The 23506-nt window shown below is 38.4% G+C and overlaps 1 protein-coding gene across 2 annotated transcripts in view; it reads left to right on the top strand.

Annotated features, from left to right (window-relative positions):
- Window positions 1-23506, top strand: part of NUP153 (nucleoporin 153kDa) — a 95470-nt gene that overhangs the window by 25386 nt on the left and 46578 nt on the right. For both annotated transcript variants that reach the window (XM_006860798.1, XM_006860797.1), the window contains exons 3-9: window positions 12034-12282; window positions 12455-12594; window positions 12671-12799; window positions 17237-17353; window positions 17457-17498; window positions 17597-17665; window positions 21017-21151. In XM_006860798.1, the coding sequence (XP_006860860.1) occupies window positions 12034-12282; window positions 12455-12594; window positions 12671-12799; window positions 17237-17353; window positions 17457-17498; window positions 17597-17665; window positions 21017-21151 (881 nt within the window). The remainder of the gene's footprint in view (window positions 1-12033; window positions 12283-12454; window positions 12595-12670; window positions 12800-17236; window positions 17354-17456; window positions 17499-17596; window positions 17666-21016; window positions 21152-23506) is intronic.

Below are 23506 nucleotides of genomic sequence, written 5' to 3' on the forward strand. Positions count from 1 at the left end.
TATTCTTCCCCCAGCCCCCCAAGTGTCTTATTTCACAATGGTAGGCAAGGGAAACCAAGATTGAAAAGACAGCCAAGCATCCTAACGTTATTCCCCTCTTTTACCCTTAATCATGCCTCAATCCCTGTATCCTCAAGCCCTGTTATTCCAAGGTTGTGCATACATTATCATTTACCTCTGGCCCACTTAGCCTATGGGAACCTGCCTAACTGTTCTCCCATCAGCCTTGTTCTTCTTTTCCCCTCCCCCTTCTTGTGTATTGCCAGTGCCCCCCCCGCCCCACCAAGCTTTCCTGTGTCTATTCCCTATCGTGTGCTCTATCTTCCCCTCCCTCCCCTTCTCTCATCTCATACATCATCAGCATCAGCAATTATATATATATATATAGTTTTGTTTTTTTACGCCCCCCTTTTGGGTGTGTTCTTTTTCTTAGTCTTCTACAATAATGGTCTTATGCAGTAGTTCTCCTTTTGTGACTGACTAATTTCACTTAGCATAATGTCCTCAAGGTTCATCCTTGTTATGCTGTGGTTTGCAGCTTCCTTGTTCTTCAAGGTAGCATAGTTTTCCGTTGTGTGTATGTACCCCAGTTTGTCCATTTTCAATTCATGGGCATTTTGGCTGTCTCCATCTTTTTGCTATTGTAAATAGTACTTGTGTGAACATTGGTGTGCATATATCTACTTGTGTTATGGCTCATGTTTCTTGTGGGTAAATACCAAGTAGAGGAATTGCTGGGTCATAAGGTATTTCTATTTCCAACTTTCTGAGGAAGCACCATATTGCTTTCCAGAGTGGTTGGACCATTTTGCAGTCTGACCAACAATGTAGGAGGATTCCAGTCTTTCCGCATCCTCGCCAGCATTTATTGTCCTCTACTTTTTTGATCTTTCCTGTTATTGCTGGTGTGAGATGGTATCTCATTGTTTTGATTTGCATCTCTCTAATGGTTATTGATCGTGAACATTTCTTCATATGTTTGTTGGCTGCTCCGGTCTCCTCCTTCTGGTGAAGTGTCTGTTCATGTCCTGTGCCCATTTTTTAATTGGGTTATTTGTCTTTTTCTTGTAGAGGTGCTGTAGTTGCCTATATATTTTAGAAATGAGTCCCTTATCTGATGTGTCATTGCAAAAGATTTTTTCCCATTCTGTGGGTTCCCTTTTTACTCTTTTGGTGAAATCTTTTGATGCACATAAGTTTTTAATTTTTAGTATGTCCAGCTCATCTATTTTGTCTAATTTTCAAAATGTTTGATAGTCTGTATATGCCCTGAATTAGCGCTCCCTATTTTTCATTGATGACCTTCATAATTTTGGGATTCTCATTTAGACCTTTAATCCATGCTGAGTTCGTTTTGTATAGGGCATGAGGTAAAGGTCTTGTTTCAATCTTTTGCATATCGCTTTCCAGTTCTGCCAGCAACATCTGTGAAAGAGACTGTCTCCTCCCCATGCAATATACCTAGGCACTTTATCGAAAATCAGTTGGCTGTATGTGGATGGGTTAATTTCTGGATTCTTGATTCTGTTCCATTGTACCAGTACAAGGCTGTTTTGATCATTGTAGCCGTGTAGTAAATTTTGAAATTGGGCAGTGAGATGCCTCCAACCTTGTTCTTCTTAAGCAGTGCTTTGCTTATCTTCTTAAGCAGTGCTTTGCTTATCTTGGGTCTCTTTCCTTTCCGTATGTTAGTAATTGTCTTTTCCATCTCTTTGACGAATGTTGTTGGAATCTGAATTGGGATTGCATTATATGTGTAAATTGCTTTGGGCAATTTACTGACATTTTCTGACAAGTACTGACATTTTCACAGTGTTGAGTCTTCTTGTCAAGGAACATGGTATGTTCTTCTACTTCTGTAAGTCTCTTTTGGTTTCTTGTAGTAGTGTTTTGTAATTTTCTTTGTATAAGTCCTTTGTTTCTGTGGTTACATTTATTCCTAAATATTTCATCCTTTGTAAGGCTATTGTAAAGGGTATTGCTTGCCTAATGTCCTTTTCAACACTGTGGTCTTTACTATAGAGGAATGCAACTGATTTTTGTATGTTGACCTTGATTAAGGTTATCTCCCCTACCAGGTAAGTATTGTATGTTGATCTTGTGTCCTGCCACTTTGCTGAATCTTCCAATGAGGTCTAGCAGGTTTTTTTTTTTTTACTGAGTCTTTGGGGTTTTCTATATGTATAGGATCATATTGTCTGCAAATAGAGTTTTACTTCCTCTTTGCCGATTTTCTGGCTAAAACTTCCAAAACAACATTGAATAGGAATGGTGACAAAGGGCATCCTTGGTCTGGTTTCTGTTCGCAGAGGGAAGGCTTTCAGTTTCTCCCCATTGAGAGTGACGTAGGCTGTTGGTTTTGTATATATGCTCTTAATTATGTTGAGGAATTTCCCTTCAATTCCTACTTTGTTGAGTGTTTTTATCAGGCATGGATATTCAATTTGTCAGATGCCTTTTATGCATCAATCAATATGATCATGTAGTTCTTTCCTTGTATCCCTTTTATGAAACCCCTTTGGTCATAATGTATTATTTTTTTTGATGTGCTGTTGGATTCTGCTGGCTAGGATTTTGTTGGGAATTGTTTTGCACCTATGTTCATGAGGGATATTGGTCTATAGTTTTCTTTCTTTGTGAAGTCCTTCTTTGGTTTTGGTATGAGGGTTATGCTTGCTTCATAAAAAGTATTAGAGAGTTTTCCATCCTCTTCTGTAATCTGGAATAATTTGAGTAGAATTGGTGGCAGTTCTTCCCTGGAATGCTTGGTAGAACTCACCTGTGAAGCCATCTGGGCCTGGACTTCTTTTGGTTGGGAGTTTTTTTTATGACCTAATCCATTTCTTCTTTTGTTATGGGTCTGTTCAAGCTTTCTACTTCACTCTGAGTAAGTTTAGATGGTCTTGTTTTTCTAGAAATATATCTGTCTCTTCTAAGTTTTCAAATTTGTTGGAGTACAGCTCTTCATAGTATTCAGTTATTATTCTTTGATTTCCTTTGGTTCCATTGTGACACCCCCATGTGGTTTCTAATGCGAGTTATTTGTGTCTTCCCCCTCCTTTTTTTGTTAGTTTTGCCAGTGGTTTGTCAATTTTATTAATTCTTTCAAAGAACCAGCTTCTTGTCCTGTTGATTCTTTCTGTATAGTTTTTTCTGTTTTCCATCTCATTTATTTCTGCTCTTATCGTTATTATTTCTTTTCTTTTGGTGACTGTAGGTTCCCTCTACTGGTCTGTTTCTAATTGTTGGAGATGCTGTGTTAATGTGTTAATTTTCGTTTTTTCCTCTTTTTGGATGTGCTCATTTATCGCAATAAATTGTCCTTTCAGCATTGCTTTTGCCGTGTCCCAAAGATTTTGGTATACTGTATTTTCGTTCTCATTTGTTTCTAGGAGCTCTGTGAATTCACGTTTTATTTCATCTTTTACCCAGTTGCTTTTTAGCAGGGTGTTGTTCAGTTTCCATGTATTGTACTTTATTTCATTGGTCGTCTTATTGATTTCTAGTTTTATAGCATTGTGGTCTAAAAAGCTGCTTTGTAGTATTTTGATGTTTGTAAATTTATGGAGGCTTGCTTTGTGAACTAACACATGGTCAATTCTGGAATGTTGCACTGGAGAAGAATGTATATTGTGCTGTTGGTGGGTTGAATGCTCTGTACACATCTGTTAGGTCTGTTGTTTAGTTCCTCTGTAACTTTGTTGAGTTTCTTTCTTGTTGTTCTGTCCCTTTTCGAAAGTGGTTTATTAAATCCTCCTACTATAATTGTAGATTTATCTGTTTCTTTCTTCAATTCTAATAAGGTTTGCTTCATGTATCTTGGTGCTCTTTCATTGGGAGTGTAGATATTTATTATGGTTATGTCATTTGCTCAATTGACTCTTTGATCATGAGATAGTGTCCTTCTTTGTCTCTTATGCTGGTTTTTGTCTTAAAGATTACTTTATCGGAGATTAGTATTGCCACTCCTGTTTGTTTATTGTTGCAGTTAGTTTGGTGTATTTTTTCCCATACTTTGATTTTTAGTCTGTTTTTGTCTTTGTGTTTAAGATGTGCCCCTTGTAGGCAGCATATTGAAGGGTCTTGTTTTCTTATCCATTCTGCTACTCTCTCTCTTCACTGGTGCATTCAATCCATTGACATTCTATGTAAATATTAGTAGGTATGAATTAATTGCTACCATTATGTTAGTTTTTTGGTAGTGCTGTTCCTTCCTTTGTTCTCTTGTGCTGAGTTTGTGTTTTTTGTGCTATTTCTTGTCGGTTTTTTCTTAGTTTTCATGTTCTCATTTTCATGGTAAGGTGTGAAGTATTAACTTTTTTGGGGTTACCTTATAGTCTAGTAACTTTTCTCTCCATTTAAGAAAGTCTATTGTATCCTGTAATCTACCTGACATCCTCACCACCTGGATCTCTGTTGCTACATTTATCCCTTCTTTGACATTGATATAATTTTGATCTGTGGTTGACCTCCCAGCTCCTTTGAATTTGTTGTTGTAGTTGTTCTGTTCTGGATTCTGTTATCTGTCAACTGAGTTCCAGGTGGTGTTTCTACGCCTGCCAATCTCTGGTTGTCTGTTCTTGTTGGTTTTCAGTCCACAGAACTCCCTTACGGATGTTTTGAAGTGCTGGGTTGGTTTTGATGAAATCTCTGAGATTCTGTTTATTCTGGAATGTTTTGATTGCACCATTGTATTCGATTGATGGTTTTGTTGGATAGACATTCTTGGTTGGCAGTTTTTTTCTTTTAGGGTTTTGTATGTCTCCCATTGCCTTTTTGCCTGCATGGTTTGTGCTGAATGTTGTTGTTATTTGCCATGGAGTCGATTCCGACTCACAGCGACTCCGTACGGTAGCAGAAAGCCTCATCTTTCTCCCATGGAACAGCTGGTATTTTAGAACTGCTGACCTTGTGGTTTGCAGCCCGATTTGTAACCACTATGCTACCAGAGCTCTTTTTGTGCTGAATAGTAGTCAGAGCTTAATCTGATTTGCTTGCCTTTTTAAGTGACACTTCTCTTCTCTCTGGCCGCTTATAGTATTCTCTCCTTGTTTTTGATTTTGGAGAGCTTGCATATTGTATGTCTTGGTGACTTTCTTTTGGGATCTATCCTTCCTGGGTTACAATCGGCTTCTTGGACATTTATCTTCTCATTTTTCAAGATTTAGGGAAATTTTCTTCCAGAAGCTCTTCAACGATCTTTTCTGTGGACTGCTCTGATTCTTTCTGTTCTGGAATGCTAATAATTCTTAAGTTGTTCCTCTTCATGTTATCCAGCATGAATCTTAGACTCTCTTCAGATTCTTTCATCCTTTTTCCAGCTTGCTCTTCTATCTTAGTAGTATTGAGAGATTTGCCTTCCAGCTCGCTAGTTCTATCTTCCATCTCTTCTATTCTGGTTCTTTCCCCATTCAGTGTATTGTCCATTTCTGATATTTTATTATTAATCATCTGGACCTCTTCTTGCAGGTTTTGGATTGCTTTCAGTGCTGTATCAATATTATTTGATTGCTCTTGTAGTACTTTCCTGACTTCTTCCTTATTTTCCTCCACCCCTTTTGGAGCATTTGAATTTGTTTCCATTTCATTCTTCTGAATTCTTTCTCAGGTATATCCAAAACCTGCTCTTCCTCTTGTAGAAAGCCTTTGTCTGTCATTTGTCTAAGCTTACTCTTCTTATGTTTTTGGACATATTTTGATATATTTTGTTGTTTTTTGTTCGTCATTTCCAGTAGTTATGTGGTTTTTTAATGCTTAAGTTGATGATTATTGTGTTATTAAGCTTACTGTGTGCCTCCTGGTGGATATGATCAAGAGATAGGTTTCCCTTTTCACATGTAATGTTTAGCAGCTGTTATTGGCTCTTGTCTCAATGGTGGAATATTCTGGAGTATGCTTGTAGCTTGGCTATATGGCCATGATTGCTGTCTCTTCTTGGGTCACGTAAGGAGAAAAAACTGCCACCTCTAGGAAAATATGTGGTCAAAAGGTCCAAAAGCAATATAAAAACAGAGACAAGAACCTCCACTTTGAAACAAAAATACAATTGTGTGTGTGTACTGTAGAAGCCTCCCGTAGTGGGTTACGGTGTCCACTCGCTCAGGCCCTTCCCCTAGTCATCACCATAGCAGGGCTCTAGATAGATATTGAGAAGTTAGTGGAAGAAAGATTGTTTACTATTTTTGTCTCTGAAAGTCAGTTAAGTATCTCTGTGTACACAGCATAATTCTTGAATTAGTTCCATTTTTTTATGTTGTTGTTTTACAGATTGTTCATATGTTTTGTCTATCAGACCAAACCTGCTGTTTTGTCTTTTTGTGTAGGCAGGGGTTAATTTACCCACACAAGTTAATTTTAGGGCTGGTACCCACAGGCAGAAGTCAAAGGATTTGCCCTTGGACCGATAGGGCTCTTTCTCTCTATGCCGTGGGAAAGCAGTGGTCTCAATGCTGGAATTTTTTTGGGGGTACGCATCCTCCTGCCTGAAGGCATTGGGCTGGGCAAAGAGGGCACAACCGGGAAAAGGAGTAAAAAAACTGTGTAAAGTGCCTCCTTTTGCAAATGGCCAAATGTTACTTTTCTACTTTTAGCATAGGTTCACTTTGCAGGTCAGTCTGTAGTCCCGCCCTCAGATTTGTAAAATGCACTGTTTCCATTTAAACGGTGATTTTTCCACTTGCGCTTTTGGGAAACTGTTGTTGTTGTCAGGTGCCATCGAGTCAGAACCGACTCATAGCGACCCCATGCACAGCAGAGCGAAACAATGCTCGATCCTGGGCCAACCTCACCACCGCTGCCACCCCCGAGTCCATCAATGATGCCACCTGGCCGATCCATCTCGTTGGAGGTCTTCCTCTTTTTCTCTGACCCTCCACCCTACCCAGCATGACATCCTTCTCCAACGATTGTTTCCTCCGGACTACATGTCCAAAGTAGGAGAGACGAAGCTTAGCCATCCTGGCCTCCAAGGGAAACTGAGGCAGACCTTTATGGTAGATCCAGAGTGCTGGTGTAGTTTCATGAGAGCCATGTCCCTGGGTTTTCAGCCCCTCCCCCACAGAGCCTACCTGACTGCTCTGGTGCCACCAACCGGAAGCCTACTTGTAGCATTTTGATGGGGCTTCTATTATTAAATGAATTCAGAATAACCCATGGATATAGTATATTTGGAGATATATAGACTCCTGATGTGATGCTTTAGGATCAGCACTGGACTGTGAACCCACAAGGTCAGCAGTTCAAACTTACCAGCTGATCCTCAGAAACCCTATACAGAGTCACAATGAGTAGGAACTGACGACTTAACAACAGCAAATATGCAAATACTTCCAGTAAAATACAGTGAAAACATAGAAGTGTAGCTAACAAATCCATGGTATTCTATAAAAAATCCTTTTGTGTTCTGCTAAGAGATAAAGGAGATGTGATGTGTTTAAAAATCTGTGTGTACTATCTAATCTGTCTGGGCGGGGCTGATGAAAGGAGATGGGGATGGCCCTCATGTAGCGGCACAATAGTGAATGATTGCTATTAGGACTGACTGTGAGGGTTGGAATTGTAAAGGTAGACATTTTGTAGAAAAACGAGGGGAGTGATTGACTTTGCAGTCCAGGAGACCATTAAGGGAGAAGAGCGGAATGCGGGACCCTACTCCCGAGAAACAGTGATGCTAGAGATCAGGCAGAATGGATGATATGGAGAGAGGGAACAGCTGGGGACTCTAGACCCAGAGAAGGAGAGGAGCGTGTGTTGAGGACCAGGGGTAAGGCTTACAGGGTATATATACCTTTTGGTTGGTTGATGATGCATGGAGAAGGGATTGCAACCATGGCAGTGAAATGATATACTACAGTAAGATGAATGTAAAGCTAATAATGTTCTCTGATGTAAGCTGTCACAGAATTCACAATAATACATTTTTAAAAAGAAAGAAAAAAAAAAACACACTCAGAAAAACTTCTAGGGGATTCAAAGGCCACAGGGGTTAATTCCAGATTCAGGGTCACCAGGAGCTTCACAGTGATGGTTCTCCCATTGGGGGTGGGGTGAGTGGGTGGGATTCTTTGCCATCTTGGATTCACGGTTGTTGTTTTTTAAAAACACCTTTATTTTATTTTTGTTAAGATTATTGTACACAGTAGAGTATTATAATCATACTGAGCCTTGTCTACGTGTACAAATCAGTGACACTGATATATTCTTTGAGTTGTGAAATCATTCTTGTTCTCTTTGTCTAAGTTTTTCCTCTCACATTAACTCAGTGCCTCCAGAGTTTCTTACCTGACCTTTGTAGTTGCTGATGTCCATTGATCCCATATAGGTAGATCCTAAATGAACATGATGTTTAAGGCAGTCTTTAGTGGTTAAGCTAATGCTAAAACTATTGTTTGGTTTTAAGAAAATCACAGGGCATATTTTTAATTTAAAGTTGAAGATTTTCTCAAGCTAAGAGTTAGAGGTGTTGATCCAGCCTCCCAAGGATCTCAAAAATCTCATCCAGTTGCCCCATTTCATCAGAATTCTTTGTAGACTCAATGGTCAAAAATGTTTAGTAATGGTGGCTGGGCATTATCTGGTTCTTAGGATCTCTTAGCAAAGGAGACAGTTGTTCCTAGAGACAGCCATTCATTCCTCACGCTCTTCCTTCCTATCTTGCTCTGGAATAGAAACCAATTGTCGTGGCTTAGATGGCTGCTTTTGCAAGGTTTTAAGAATCTAGGTACTAGGCAGCAAACTAGGAGATAGGGCAGAAGCGTTAAACATGTTATTAGGCCAGCTAAGTGGGACGTTCCAAGAACCATGACCCTAAACCTCAAAACCAAGAATCCAGATTCTAGGAGATTTCATTTGTACATAAGCAGTCTCAGCAGACGTTTTTGTTCCTTTTTGTCATTGTAAATCTACCGTAGCTTTTGCTAATTCTTTATAGGCATGCAACTGGCTGACAGCAGTGACCTTAATTGACTGTGTAACTGTATCCATCACCATAAACTGAAACTTGGTATTCCATAAGCAATAACTTGGGTTCAGGTTTTACTGGCTACCTTCTTCTCCCACTGTGGATCATAGTTTTCTTTTTTCTTGCACATTTAGCAATTATTTACTAAATACTGGCATTTTAAATGATATAGAGCCTAGATTCTCTCTATATATATATCTCTTTTTTTTAAAGCAGACAGTTCATTTACTGAATGATCATTTTGAACTTTTGAAGACTTAGTTTTAGGCTTTGTCAGAATAGATATAAGAAAAAGTCCAAGACATTCCTAAACACTTGTAATGTGGTAGGTGTTATTCTAGACCATGGTCCTTAAAAACTTTTTTGATAGAGTTTGGCGTCGCTGTACTTCATCATCCTCAGCACTGCTTTTTTCTTTTGCATTGCTTGACCTCTAGAATCTCTGTTCTTCTTTTAATTCCATGGGAGCTGCTAGGTGGTAAGCCTTAGGTTTTCTCTCTGCATGCATACAGCCCATCCACTCAATGACACATACATGTGAATTTCCAGGGGCCACTTTGCACAGTTTCCTACTTACCATTGCTCTAAATCCTAATTTCTGTTCCCTATTCTATTTGAGCTATCTGTGTCAAGTTTGATAATTGCTCCCAGAGAGCTGGGTAATCATGGGGCTTATCTTGTGAGTATTCCTGTACTGTTCACGTTGTCTGGAAACTGTTGAGAGAGAGAGATTTAAAAAAAAAAAAGTACTTACGAATAACTAAATAGAAAAGAGGGACAGAAAAATGAAGCTATTGAAGAGAAAAATAAGAAGAGAGAAAAAAATAAGAAGAGAGAAAAAATAAGAAGAGAGAAAAAAAAAGGGGGGGAAATGAGAAACAGAAGAAAAGAAGGAAACAAACATGGAGATAGGACAAAATTCTAGGGAATGGAAAGAGGAATAGGAGAAAGAACAGACAACAAAAGCAAAAACCAAACCCCAAAACAAAACAGTGTAGCTATTGGACCCAGAGAGGAGAAAACTCTGGTGGGCAGGCTCCTGCAAGCTATGGAACACCCTTGGTGGCTTTAGAAGGGAAGTGATAGAAGAGTTCCTGGTCCTAGGTAGAATTCCTGTTGGTCCCAGTGTTATCTATGTTCAGAGCCCTCAATCCGGAAATAGTTTCTTAAGACCCTTGGTGGAGCTGGTTTCAGGTTCTGTTAGGACTGCAGGGCAGCTTTGGGCAGGGGGACTGGTCTCTTGACTGTGGGTTCTGTATAGGTCTGGAGCCAAGCCAGCCTGAAGCCAGTCACCGAAGTGGCTGTTGGCCCTCGGCTTATACTGACTTGGCTGTCTAATTACATGGCTGTGAACTTCCCAGAGCAGGGTCTGCACTGGGGGAAAGGAGTTGGACGCCGATGGGAGCTGGCCATACCTCTGGTCTTATGGGGGACCATGAGGAAAAGGAGGAACCTTACTTTTTCTGTCTCTTAATAAATCTGCTCTGCCAGGCCACCTTCTGTTGCCAAAGCTGCTTACAAAAGTCGGGATGGTTACACCATATCTGGCTTGCAGTTCATGAGTCAGTTCCCTCTCTTGCTGTCCTTGCTCAGCTTCTCTTTTCAGCAATCATGCTCTTTCCTTTCCTCTGAAGTTCAGGCTTCCAGGAGCCCTGATGTGGCACTGTAGGATAATGCACTGGACTGAAAGGTTGTTTTCACCCACAAGGTCAGTGGTTCAAATTTACCAATCACTCCTCAGAAAATCTATACAGGGTTGCTGTGAGTCAGAGCCTACTCCATGGCACTTAAGAACAACACTACTTGACGTACAGCATCATCTGGGCTCCTGAAAGAAAAGTTTTGTTGTTCCTTGCTGAGTCACTTCTGACTCATAGTGACCCTTTTTATAGGGTTTCTGAGGAGTGTCTGGTGGATTTGAACTGCTGACGTTGTGGTTAGCAGTCCCATGGATATCCTATAGTGCCATACCAGGACTCTGAAGAATACTCTGACAAATGTGGAAATAGAAGTACATGTAATTTTGATAGAAAAGAGGAAAACCCTAAACTAAATGGATTGGCACAAAATTACAAGTGTGAAGATGATGCAGGGTTATTGTTGTTAAGTGCTGTCGCGTTGGTTCTGACCCATACTGACCCTGTATAGCATTTCTGAGGAGTGACTGGTAAGCTTAAACTGCTGATCTTGCATATCAAACCGACTAGCGCCTTCTTACAGTCTAGCGCATCAGCCCACAGTACCACACCAGGACTCTGGTACAGGTTTGTTGTTGTTAAGTGCCGTCGAGTCAATTCCAACCCATAGTGACCCTCTATTAAGATTTCCAAGGAGCGGCCTATGAGCTTGAATTACCAACCTTGAAGTTCAAATGGCTTTGCAGTCTGACGAATTAACCTACAGTGCCAAACCAGAACAGCTCTAGGGAGTGTTTTATTCTATTGTATATAGGGTCACTGTGAGTCAGAATCAGCTCATAGCTTTTAAGAAAGAGCAATGACAATAAGAATGGAGTATTGGAGAAATAATTTAATATAGTAGATTCATATGAAATACAATGTAGTCTTTATAGGGAATACTCTATGATAGAGACAAAATTATATTGTAAGTAAAAAATCACACAACAGTACATGCCCTGGTTATATTTTAGGGGAAATGCATGCTTATAAATATAAATTATCTGGAAGGACATACAAATAACAGTCATGATTGGTTCTGGAGGAAGTCGTCTGTTCTGAGTTTGCAAATTTTATATTTTATCACCAGACGTTTTAGAAGTTGTGTGTCATCACTGAAATACATTTTGGTCATAGGTTATGTAAAGCCACCTCTGTTGTTCATTCCAACTCATAGCAACCTTACTCACAGTTTCCCAAGACTACAAATACTTACAAGAGCAGTCAGCTGCTTCATTACCCAGCAGAGGGGATGGATTTGAACTGTTAACCTTGTGGTTAACAGTCCAACCAATGCTTGGGCCATAGGGCTCCTGTTTTCTTAGAGACCATTTTGTTGTGATAGTGTATATGTAGGTTTTTCTAAGTTTATATTCATAGCAATTCTTTTCTTTTAAGAACCCTCAACAACTAGTACTGCTTCAAACTATCCAGATGTATTAACAAGACCTTCTCTTCATCGGAGCCATCTGAATTTCTCTGTGTTGGACTCCCCTGCATTGCACTGTCAGCCATCCACCTCCTCGGCATTCCCAATAGGCAGTTCTGGATTTTCCCTTGTAAAGGAAATAAAAGATTCTACCTCTCAGCACGATGATGATAACATCTCAACTACCAGTGGTTTTTCATCAAGAGCTTCTGATAAAGGTATACTTGACATTTGTAGTAAATAACGTTGTTAGTAAAATTAAATTTCATGGAATGAATTATTTTATGCCGTTGTAATTTCAGTTTTCTATTTATAATAAAATATAAATTTATAGAACTGTAGGACTTGTAATTAGAACTATTACTATGCATTTCCTATTTTTTGTTTCAGATATAGCTGTTTCAAAGAATACTTCTGTGCCACCTCTATGGTCTCCAGAGACCGAACGTTCCCATTCACTCTCACAACACACTGCCACCAGCTCAAAAAAACCAGCATTCAACTTGTCTGCCTTTGGAGCACTTTCCCCTGTGAGTATTAAAGAGTTGGACTTCATTGCATTTGTTTTGTTTGTTACTCATAATTTATCATTGTGTTTCTATGCAGTCTCTTGGGAATTCTTCAATCCTTAAAACAAGTCAGCTTGGAGATTCTCCTTTTTATCCTGGAAAAACAACATATGGTGGGGCAGCAGCTGCTGCAAGACAGTCTAAACTACGAAATACACCCTATCAGGTTGGTTTGAATAGAAGACTTGGTAACTTGTTCTACGTAGGGAAAGGATAAATGGATGTTGACATTCAAAGTAATAAAGAGTTTTGGTTCATTTCTTTTTTCCTTTGATAAGGTGATGTTGTTGTTAAGTGCCGTCGAGTCGGTTCCGACCCATAGCAACCCTGTACAGGGTTTCCGAGGGTGTAAATCTTTACGGGAGTAGAAAGCCTCATGGAGCAGCTCGTAGTTTCGAACCGCTGACCTTAAGGTTCGCAGCCCGATTCGTAACCACTATGCTACCAGAGCTCCTTTGATAAGGTGATAGAACTGTGTTTTACAAATGACTTCATTTAAGGACTGTGTGAATGTTACATTAGACACAAGTGAACATTTTGTTCAATAGATTATTGTGTGTGACTGTGTTTCTCTCCTAAGATAATGTAGTGACTAATCACTTTTCTCCTGGTGTCTTAACTGAATTAGCATTATTTATAGGGAAGTTTTCCTTTGGAGTGTGTTTTGATACAAACAATGTTGTTACTGAACGAGTGTTTCCATTACCCCGATAAAGTTGTATGTTACAAACTTGTCTTGTTGCCTCTACCCTCTAGAAACTGCTGGTGTTTTCTTTTCTGCTAGTCTTGACTTTTTCCAGAATATCAAATGTAATCATATAGTATATAGCTTTTTGAGTCTTACTCACTTAGTGTAAGTCTAGGTTTTTGCATATGTCTGTAGTTCATTTTCAGGGTTCAGTAGTATGGCTGTAATGCAGTTTGTAATCCATTCACCTGCGAGAGGGCACCTGGGTTGTTTCTCATTTTTGGCAGTTATGAATACAGCTGCTGTGAACATTTTGTATAGAGAACGTGAATTTTTATTTCTCTTGGGTAAAGGCCTAGGAGTTGGATTGTTAGGCTACATGGTAAGTGTACATTTAACTGTATAGAAAATGGCAAATTGAGTTCCAGAGTGGTTGATTCTGCATTCTCACCAGTAATGTAAGAGGATGTCAGTTGCTCTGCATCCTGACTAGCAGTTGATGCTGTCAGTGTATTGATTTTCATTCATTTTTCTTTTAGTTATTCTGCTAGGCATGTAGTGTTAACGCCAACTTAGGGTTTTAGTTTGCATTTTCTTAAGAATAATTGAGTATCTTTTTTGGATTTTTATTGCCGCAAAAAGGGTTCTTTTTTGGTTGAATGCCTGTTCAAACCTTTTGCCCGTTCTTTAATTAGGTCATTTTCTTAGTAATGAATTTGGAGAATTTTGTAATCAAGGTGTGTAGATCTTTTATTAGTTTAGCAAATATTTCCTCCCATTCTCTTACTTGTCTTTTCATTTTCTTAGCAAAAGTTGTTACTTTTGATGACATCTAATATGCTGTGTTTCGTTTCACTCTTTATTTCTTTAATGGTTTATGATTTTGGTGTCATATATAAGACATCTTTACCTAGACCCTGACCACAGATTTTTTCCTAGAACTTTTATAGTTGTAGATTTAAATTTAGGTCTCTGATTCATTCATTTTGAGATAATTTTTTTAAAAATGTGTTATGACATGTGGATCAAAGTTCTTTTTTGTTTCATGTACATGTTCTAGTAACTTTTATTTGAAAACACCATTCTTTTTCCATTGAATTACCTTTGCACCTTTGTTGAAAATCAGTAATCATGCATGTGGACTTTCTGTTCTTTTTCCATTGATCTACGTGCTCATTTTTTTTTTTTTTGCCAGGGTTGCACTGGTTTGATTACTGTAGTTTTATATAGTAAGTCTTGAATCAGGTAATGTGAGTCTTTGAATTTTATTCTTCTCTTTTCAAGCTTGTTTTGACTTTCTAGGTCCTATACTTTTCCTTGACATTTTAGAATCAGCATGTCGATTTTTACAAAGTCTTCTGGGATTCTGATTGGGATTGCATTTGATTCTAAAGGTCAAGTTGGGGAGATGGACATCTTAGCAAAACTGAGTCTTCCAGTCCATGAGCACGGGCTGTGAGTGTTTCTCTCCTAAGCTATGTGGTGACTAATCACTTTTCTCCTGGTTTCTTAACTGAACTAACATTATTTATAGGGAAGTTTTCCTTTGGAGTGTGAGTTTTGATTAAAAACAATTGAAAATTTATTTACTTTTTAAAAATTCAGAATAAACTGTACCATTCTATGCTTTGTCCCAAGAGTTTCTTGAGGTCATATTTGTGGGTGGAGTGTGTGTGTGTAAATTGTTATGGTGCTTTTCTTTTACAGTACAGAAGTTGACATTTTAAAGAAGGAGTAATCTTTTAAGTAGGCTTTCAAAAAGGGAAATCTGTGTTAAGATGGACACGACAAACAAGATTTGAAGATTGATCTTTGCTTTAGAGTTCTTGCTTACCTATTTAGAGACTTTAATTGACAGAAATTGTGGGGAATTTTTCTCTGTTTTTATGAAGGGTAATTTTATTATAAAAAAGCAAAGGAGGTTTTTCTGAAACTTAAGCTAGATCAGGTAACAAAGTAGTTCAACAAGTTGGATGAAGAGAAAATGGCACATTCCTGTGATTGATAGACTAGTCTACATCTGTATGTTTCTTCTGCTTCCTCCTCTGTTACTCATAGGATCATATACTCTTAATTGCTCAGTCTTGATGAACCCTTAGAATCATTCTCCATACAGACTACATCCCAATTGTCAATTATAATTATTTGGAAGCCTATTTGCTTTTTTTTCTTTTCCCCCTAAAGAGGTTAGAATTAGTAGGCATATTTTAAAAATCTCTAAATATGTTCCATTTTATTGATTTGTGAACTCAGACCCTGAGAGACTGGCAGAATCCATTGATAAGACAAACATATTTTTTCTGGAAGATTTTTAAAAAACTTTTTATTGTGACTTAAGTGATAGTGTACACGGGAGAACATTAGTTATGCACTCATCATTTGACTGTAATGATTAAAATCTCCTATGCATCATTATTCAACAGTATTTGCTTTTATTTTTGGGGTTTTTTTTGGGGTGGGGAGGACTGGGGTTGGGGGTTTGTATACAAAAACATTTAAGAATATGTAATCATTGAAATAAAAACAAAGGGCACATTCTGCAAGCCTGCTTCCTGGCCACCAACACATAGCCTTTCTCTTTCCATGAGTCTAGAGTCTACATTTGCTCTATCTTTCCATGTCCTCACCTCCTCCTCCATCTCAGGTGTTGCTGCTTCTCTGAATAGGGTCCCACGATCCATATGTGCTCCTTTTCTGGAGGATATTTTAATGGTGCCTCATGTTTGCCAAAATCTTCAAAGCCTCCAGGCCGAGCAGCAATCCCTAAGGGAATATCAATATATTAAGAAAACTTGTGTATAATCTTGTACCTACTGTGAGGATAATGAATTAGATAAACATTGTTATGATTCAGTTTTTCAGATATGAGCCCTTTCTAAAAACTAAGTTAACTTTATGATGGTATGTTGTTAAATGCTGTTGAGTTGATTCCAACTCATAGCGACCCTGTATAGAGTTTCTGAGCAGTGGTTAGTGAGCTTGACCCACTGACATCTTTGCATTTCAAACCAACCTTGCAGTCCAGCACATTAACCCACAGTGCCACGCCAGGACTCCAGTGATAGTATTATTGTTGTTAAGTGCTGTTTAGTTGGTTCCTACTCATAGTGACCCTGTATAGGGTTTCCGAGGAGCGGCTGGTGAATTTGAACTGCCGACCTTGAACTTCAAACCCACCTTGTGGTCCAGTGTGTTATCACACAGCACCACACCAGGACTATGTGATAGTATATCTTGTGTCATATGTTGTTGTTGTCATACTTCCCTTTCCGTTCAGCACATTATCTTGCAGTGCCACACCTTTACATATTAGTCGTTGCTATATAGAGTGGAAATTGTTCCGCCAGATTATCTTGTGGTAGTCACTTGATTATCTAAATGTTATACAGTCTTGAGAAAAGAAGTTTAAGTTGTTTCTCTCACCCCAGTTTTAAGACATTTGAACCCTCATTTATTAAGAATAGTCCAAGTATTTAAAAATGTTTTTATTATATAAAAATTTGTTGGGGGGGCATTAGTAGTAGTAAACATGTTTGTTTAGGTATGTTGGTATATACTATAATCAAAATTATATAATATTTATGATAATGTAGTGCTTGTTTTCATTTAACTGTTAGGGTACATGGGTTAAGGCAAGCCTGTTTTTTGGCCAAAACCTTGTTTTACCCATTTAACAGAGCTAACTGATCTTAGAGTGGTAAACTTTCTTACCACTTTTTGATGTTTATAAAAATAGTTTAGCAGGAGTGGAATTGGATATTCAAGAGAGCCGTAAGGAAAAATGTTTAATGGCATTGCCCCAGAGATAACTCATCATTAACATTGGATATCCATTCTGTTGGGTAATTTCTCACTGCATGAAATGTGTGCTTTAGATTTTACATTTCAAGAAATAATATAGAGTTTGCTTTACAGGCCCCAGTCAGAAGGCAAATGAAAGCCAAGCAACTCACTGCACAATCTTACGGTGTGACTAGCTCAACAGCCCGGCGAATATTACAATCTTTAGAGAAGATGTCAAGTCCTCTAGCGGTAAAATTTAAAATTATGATTAAATACAGGAGTGTAACAAATTGTAACAAATTAACCTTTGAGTTTAGTGAAAATTTTTAATTAATTATTTCAACATTAATAGGATGCAAAAAGAATTCCGTCTGTTTCTTCACCTTTGGATTCTGTAAGTTGACTCTTAGTACATTTTTTTTTTTTTTAATCCATATGAGCCATCATTTACTGGTTTCCATGGACTCCTAATAGTATTTTTATTTATTTTAGCCTCTTCATAGGAGTGGAGTAGATATTTCAGATTATCAAGCCAAAAGAGAAAAGGTAAGGATGACTTTAGTATTTATTTAAAGTGTCAGCAGTTCACTTTGTTTCTTTTCAGTTGATCCAATGTACAGATTTGAATTCGTTGGTAGTCATTACTGTACGTGCTTGAAAGTAAGATGGTTTTTCCTGTGGATTTTGTAACCTCACCAAGATGCTGTATAAGTAGTAGATGCCCAGTGCTTTTTGATTACTTGGCGTGCCTGTTTTTGGCATGTTGACAGTCTTTTTTTTTTTTTTTTTTTTTAAATGTTTTTATTTTGGATTGAGTGAAAGTTTACAGGGCACATCATCAGCTTCACATTCAACCATTCATATAGCTTGTTTCATTACATTGATTATTATCCCCTCCATATATCATCAGTTAACAGTGTTTCTATCCTCTTTAGCTTTTTTTTTTTGGATGGGGGTGGGACTTGCCTTTTTGGAATTTACAGTCTCGGCTTTTAGGGAAGGTTTTTACATTTGTCTGTGGATATCCAGGGCTCATGTATGAGATTACTAACAAGCATTACTGAATAATCAGATGAGGGACAGTTTGCTATGTCTACTAGGTAGCTAAAGTCTGATCCTCAGAGCCTATGGTTTGGATGGTCAACAACGCTTGGGCCCACAGGGGCTTGGCCTCCTGACCGGGTCTGCACGGTCTGCATCCGAATCCTCCTTATTGTTTGTTTAAGGGACGCTGCCTGTCTAAGGCGTGACAGTCTTTTGATAAGTAAAAACAGGAGGACATGAAGCTTTGAAGTGCTTAGTAATTAGAAGTTTAGTGAATTAATGTCATTACTGAACACAGTTATCTTTGTAAACTTTCCTCATTTAACCAATATATGTCAAACGTATGTAATATAATTTCTTATAGAAGGTGTTCTGTTCAGTCAGCCAAAAATGCTGTTTTAAGACATTGAGTTTAATAAATAATGTAATGTGGTTATATCTTGATGCACTTGAGTATGTTTTTTATTGGGTTAAAATTAGACTTGGAGGTTATGTAAGAAAAAGTAAAGTGAAATGCTTGATAATTAGGGTTAAAGAAGTGTCTTTTTTGAGACATTTGTGTCTTGGTAAGTCTCCTTTGGAGTTCCGTGTGGCACTCTAGGGTAAGCACTGCATTGCTAGCCCACAAGGTCGGTGATTTAAACTCACACACTGTTCCTCGGAAACCCTACACAGGGTTGCTTTGAGCTGGCACTGATTTGATGGCACTTAACCAACAAGAAAGCGTCCTTTAGGAAACACGTTTCCACATGCTCACTTATAAAAGCCTCTGTGGCAATACCAAATGCCCGAGAAGTAATTGATTAAAATCATTTATCCTGTGAATAATTTGGGGAACTGACTCCTGCTATGGAGCTGTAGGACCAGCCCTGGAGTGTTAACTACAAGGTTGATGGTTCAAACCCACCACCTGTGCCTTAGAAACGATATAGGATTGCTATGAGTCGAAAGCAACTTGACGGCCCTTAACAACAACATAGTATCAATGGATTCATGATGTGGTGCAGTAGGATCAGCACTGGACTGTGAACTACAAGGTCAGCATTCAGACCCACCAGCTGCTCCTCAGAAACACTGTGCAGGGTTGCTATGATGGCACTTAACAACAATAGTTATCAATAAAATTTATTAGTAAGTGTTAGGAGACATAAAGGCTAGATTGCGATACTGTAGTTCATGTTTCACGGATGTAATCTGCACAATCATTGACGTTAGGGTCACACTTGGCATAAGGATTAGGGAAGAGTTAATAACTTATACAAAGAGTTTTGCCCTGGAAGCCAGTGCTGTTCACAGCTGTTTCTTACTGAAAAGACTCTATTCATAGTGTTAACAATCTTTGGACAGAAGAGAAACCCTTGGCTTTAGTCCTCTCTCTCCTACAGGGTTTTTATATGTTTTAGTGTAGCAAGAAACCATTGACAAAACAATTGTATACTTAGATAATGAAGCCAGTTTGTGCCATAATCTGGGTGTCTTACTAGTTTTTACCAATTACATCTAACTTTTAAGCCTTTAAAAATTTTTTTAAATAACCAGTGGGAGGGAGATTGGCTAACATTTTTTGGAATTAAGTATTTTCATAAGTAGCTTATAATATTTTAATTTGCAGTCGAAGAAAATTGAGATAGTAATGTGGGGCAAATGTGATAACATCAATTTCAGTTAACATTTACAATTAAAAGCTTATATTTGGGATTTTTTTTTTTTTTTTTTAAATCATTAAACAGTATTTTTTCTATTCCCTCTTTTTTTTTTTTGAGGGGGCGGGGCGATGTACACAAAAACAGTCAGGAATATATAATCATTTAAACAACCAAGGGACACATTCTGCAAGCCTGCCTCCTGACGGCCAGCAACACAGCCTTTCTCTAAATCATTAAACAGTATTTTTTCTATTCCCTCTTTTTTTTTTTTTGAGGGGGCGGGGCGATGTACACAAAAACAGTCAGGAATATATAATCATTTAAACAACCAAGGGACACATTCTGCAAGCCTGCCTCCTGACGGCCAGCAACACAGCCTTTCTCTTCCCATGAATCTAGTAGTCCTCAGCAGCTCTTTCTGTCTCCATGTCCTCATCTCTGCCTCCATCTCTGGTGTTGTAAAGCTGTTTTGAATATAATTCCATCTTGTGTATGTTTTCATGTGTGTATGAGAAGTATTATGTTTGGAAAACATACTTAATTATCTTTGAAATTATTTTAAATAGAATTATATTGTTGCTCTTGTTAAGTGTCATCAAGTTGGCTCCAACTCATATAGTGACCCTGTATAGGGTTTCTAAGAAGTGGCTGGTAAGTTTGAACTGCCAACCTTATAGTTTAAACTGACCTTGCAGTTCAGTGCTTATCCTACAGCGCCATACCAGGATTCTTAGAATTACACGTTCTTGTTGTTGCTAAGTGCTGTTGAGTTGGTTCTAATGCATAACAACCCCTTATGGGGTTTCTGAGGAGTGGCTGGTGAACTTGAACTGCTGACCATGCAGGTCAAACCTGCATTATTAACCCACAGCACCACCTGATATATGCCCATGGCTCTTAGAGCTTGCCTTTTCTCTCATCATTTGTTTGTGTCTATAGGAGCTCTGGTAGCGTAGTGGTTACGAATTGGGGTACTAACCTCAAGGTCAGCAGTTCGAAACTACCAGCGGTTCCGCAGGAGAAAGATGAGGTGTTTTGCTCCTGTGCAGGGTCACTATGAGTCGGAACCGACTCCACAGTACTTAACAACAACAACAAGTACTGTTGAGTTGGTTTTGACTCGTTTCTGAGGAGCAGCTGGTGAGTTTGAACCACCAGCCTTTGGTTTGTAGTCCAGTGTTCATCTAAATAATAAAAGTTTCTCTTTGATTTCTGCTTATAGTATCCTCCTGTTCAGCGACTCATGACCCCCAAACCAGTTTCCATAGCAACTAATCGAAGTATTTATTTTAAGCCATCTCTTACCCCATCTGGTGAATTGAGGAAGACTAATCAAAGAATAGACAAAAAGCACAGTGTGAGTATATGTTTTCTTTTCACCAGAGTCTTTAGTGATTAAAATGAATAAAATAAAAAATATATAGTACTGGTAGTCTGTCATTGCAGTCAGGCCTCACTGGGTGAAGCATACAGTTAGTGAGTTGGTTGCTTTGATTTTGTATTGGTATGCCTTTAGAATAACAGAAAGTTGATCAAATTCTAAATTAATATTAACCTAGTTAAACAGTTACATACTTGTATTCTGGGGCAAATAATTTTGCCAGACTTCTTTTGTCTGTGTGTTTTGTTTGCTGTTGAACTGTCTGAAGATACCATGCGGGTGGTTTTTTGCCCTCCTCCACTACTTGGCGTAAGATTAACATTCAACTGGTTTAAGTGGATTTTTTATATTCAGAGTTATGCAACCATTACCAACATAATTTTTAGAACATTTTCATCACCACCTTCCCCCAAAACAACAACAAACCCAGTCACTTCTTTTCCTTCTCTTTTCCCCCTCTCCAAACACCTGTTGTTGTTCAGTGCCTTCAAGTTGGTTCCAACACAAGGGACCCTTACAGGGTTTCTGAGACTATAAATCTTGGTGGGAGCAGAAAGCCTCTTTTTTTTCCCTGCAGAGCAGTTGGTGAGCTTGAAGCACTGACGTTGGTGGTTCACAGTCCAGTGCTTATCCTAAAGTCCCCTATTGTGATTCACTATGATTTGGAACCCACTTGATGGTACTTAATTCCCTGTTCTGAACATTTGATATAAATGGAATCACAATGTATGGCCTTTAGTGGCTAGATTCCTTTTACTTAGTGTAATGGATTTTGTTGTTACTGAGACTATACACAGCTAACTATATGCCACTTCAGCACCTTTCAAATGTATAATTCAGTGACATTGATTATATTCATTGAGTTTTATAATCATTCTATTTTCTGGGTTCTTCCTCCCCCATAAGCATAAACTCACTATCCACTAAGGTTCTGCATCCCGTCTTTCCATTTGCTGCTGCCCATTTGATCCCATAGAGACAGTTCTTAAAAGAGCATAGTACTCAAGGTAGACATTTTTTATCAGGTAAACTAGATTATTGTTTGGTTTTAAGAAGTATTTAGAGATACTTTTGGTTTAAAGATTATTTTGGGATAGTAGTTTTGGGGTTCATCCAGCCTCCCATGGCTCCAGAATGTCTAGATTTCATGAGAATATGAAATTCTGTTCTATACTTGGTATTTTCACGGTTCATTCCTATTGTAACATGTACCAGTGCTTCATTGGGTTTTACTGATGGGTAATGTTCTCTTGTGGGAATGGACCACATTATGTTAAGCCATTCGTCCAGTAAAGATCCATATCATTGTTTTCATTCATTCTTTGACTATAGAATGCTACTTTGGATATTTATATGTGTTCAGATACGCTTTCATTTCTCTCACATGGTATAAACATAGGAATGGAATTAGGCCAGTTGTCTTATTTTAAATGTCCTACTTTCTATGTTGGGGTCCTGGATAATGTGCTGGACTGTAAGTTTGGTTTGAACTGCAAGGGCAGCTGTTGACACTCACTGGTTCAAACTCAACAGGCACTGCTTGAGAACCCTACCTGCACAGGGTCGCTATGAGTTGGAACCAACTCCATAGCACTTAACAACAAGAACATCTGGGCTTTGTCTGTTTCCTTGTTTTATCAACTCTTTATTGTGAATTGGGTGGTTTGCACTTAAGACCATCAGCTTTATATTCACCAAATTATACACTTTGTTTCATCTTATGATTACAGTCCCCTCCCTGCAACAACAGTCATCCTACTTCCTCCCTGTGGCTGCCCATTTACATCTTATATTTCACAAATGAACAAAGCAAAAATATTTGTACACATACAAAACAGAAAACATATATTCCTTTAAAATGTCCAACGGCACATTCTGCAAGCCAGCCTCTTACCCACCGGCACACAGCCTTACTCAGCCCATGGGCCTGTATACGCCACTGCTGTTCTGTCTCTCCACGCCTCCATCTCTGCCATCACTGCGTTTTTAGGTGGGGATCTAGCACATAGCTCTTCTTTCTTGATGGTCCTGGGATTGTCTGCTCCTGAAATGAAAGATTATTTCCCCCTTTTAGGTGCACATCTTCTACAATTAGAGTCATGATAATCACAGTTAATCCTGCTAACAATTATTTATAATTGAATTATAAAATCCTGTCACCATCATCCCATCTGGAAAAGAGAAAAACTATCCAGTGGAGATTTTTCATAGTATCTAATGATTATATTTTATATTTAAAGTTAGTTGTTGGTTATGGCAACCCAGTTTCTTGAAAATTTTTAAATTTGCAAACAGTGATTTCCTGTGTCCTTTTTAATTTTGATTCACCAG

This window comes from Chrysochloris asiatica, unplaced genomic scaffold, assembly GCF_000296735.1.
Source record: "Chrysochloris asiatica unplaced genomic scaffold, ChrAsi1.0 scaffold00040, whole genome shotgun sequence".
Classification (NCBI taxonomy): Eukaryota; Metazoa; Chordata; class Mammalia; order Afrosoricida; family Chrysochloridae; genus Chrysochloris; species Chrysochloris asiatica.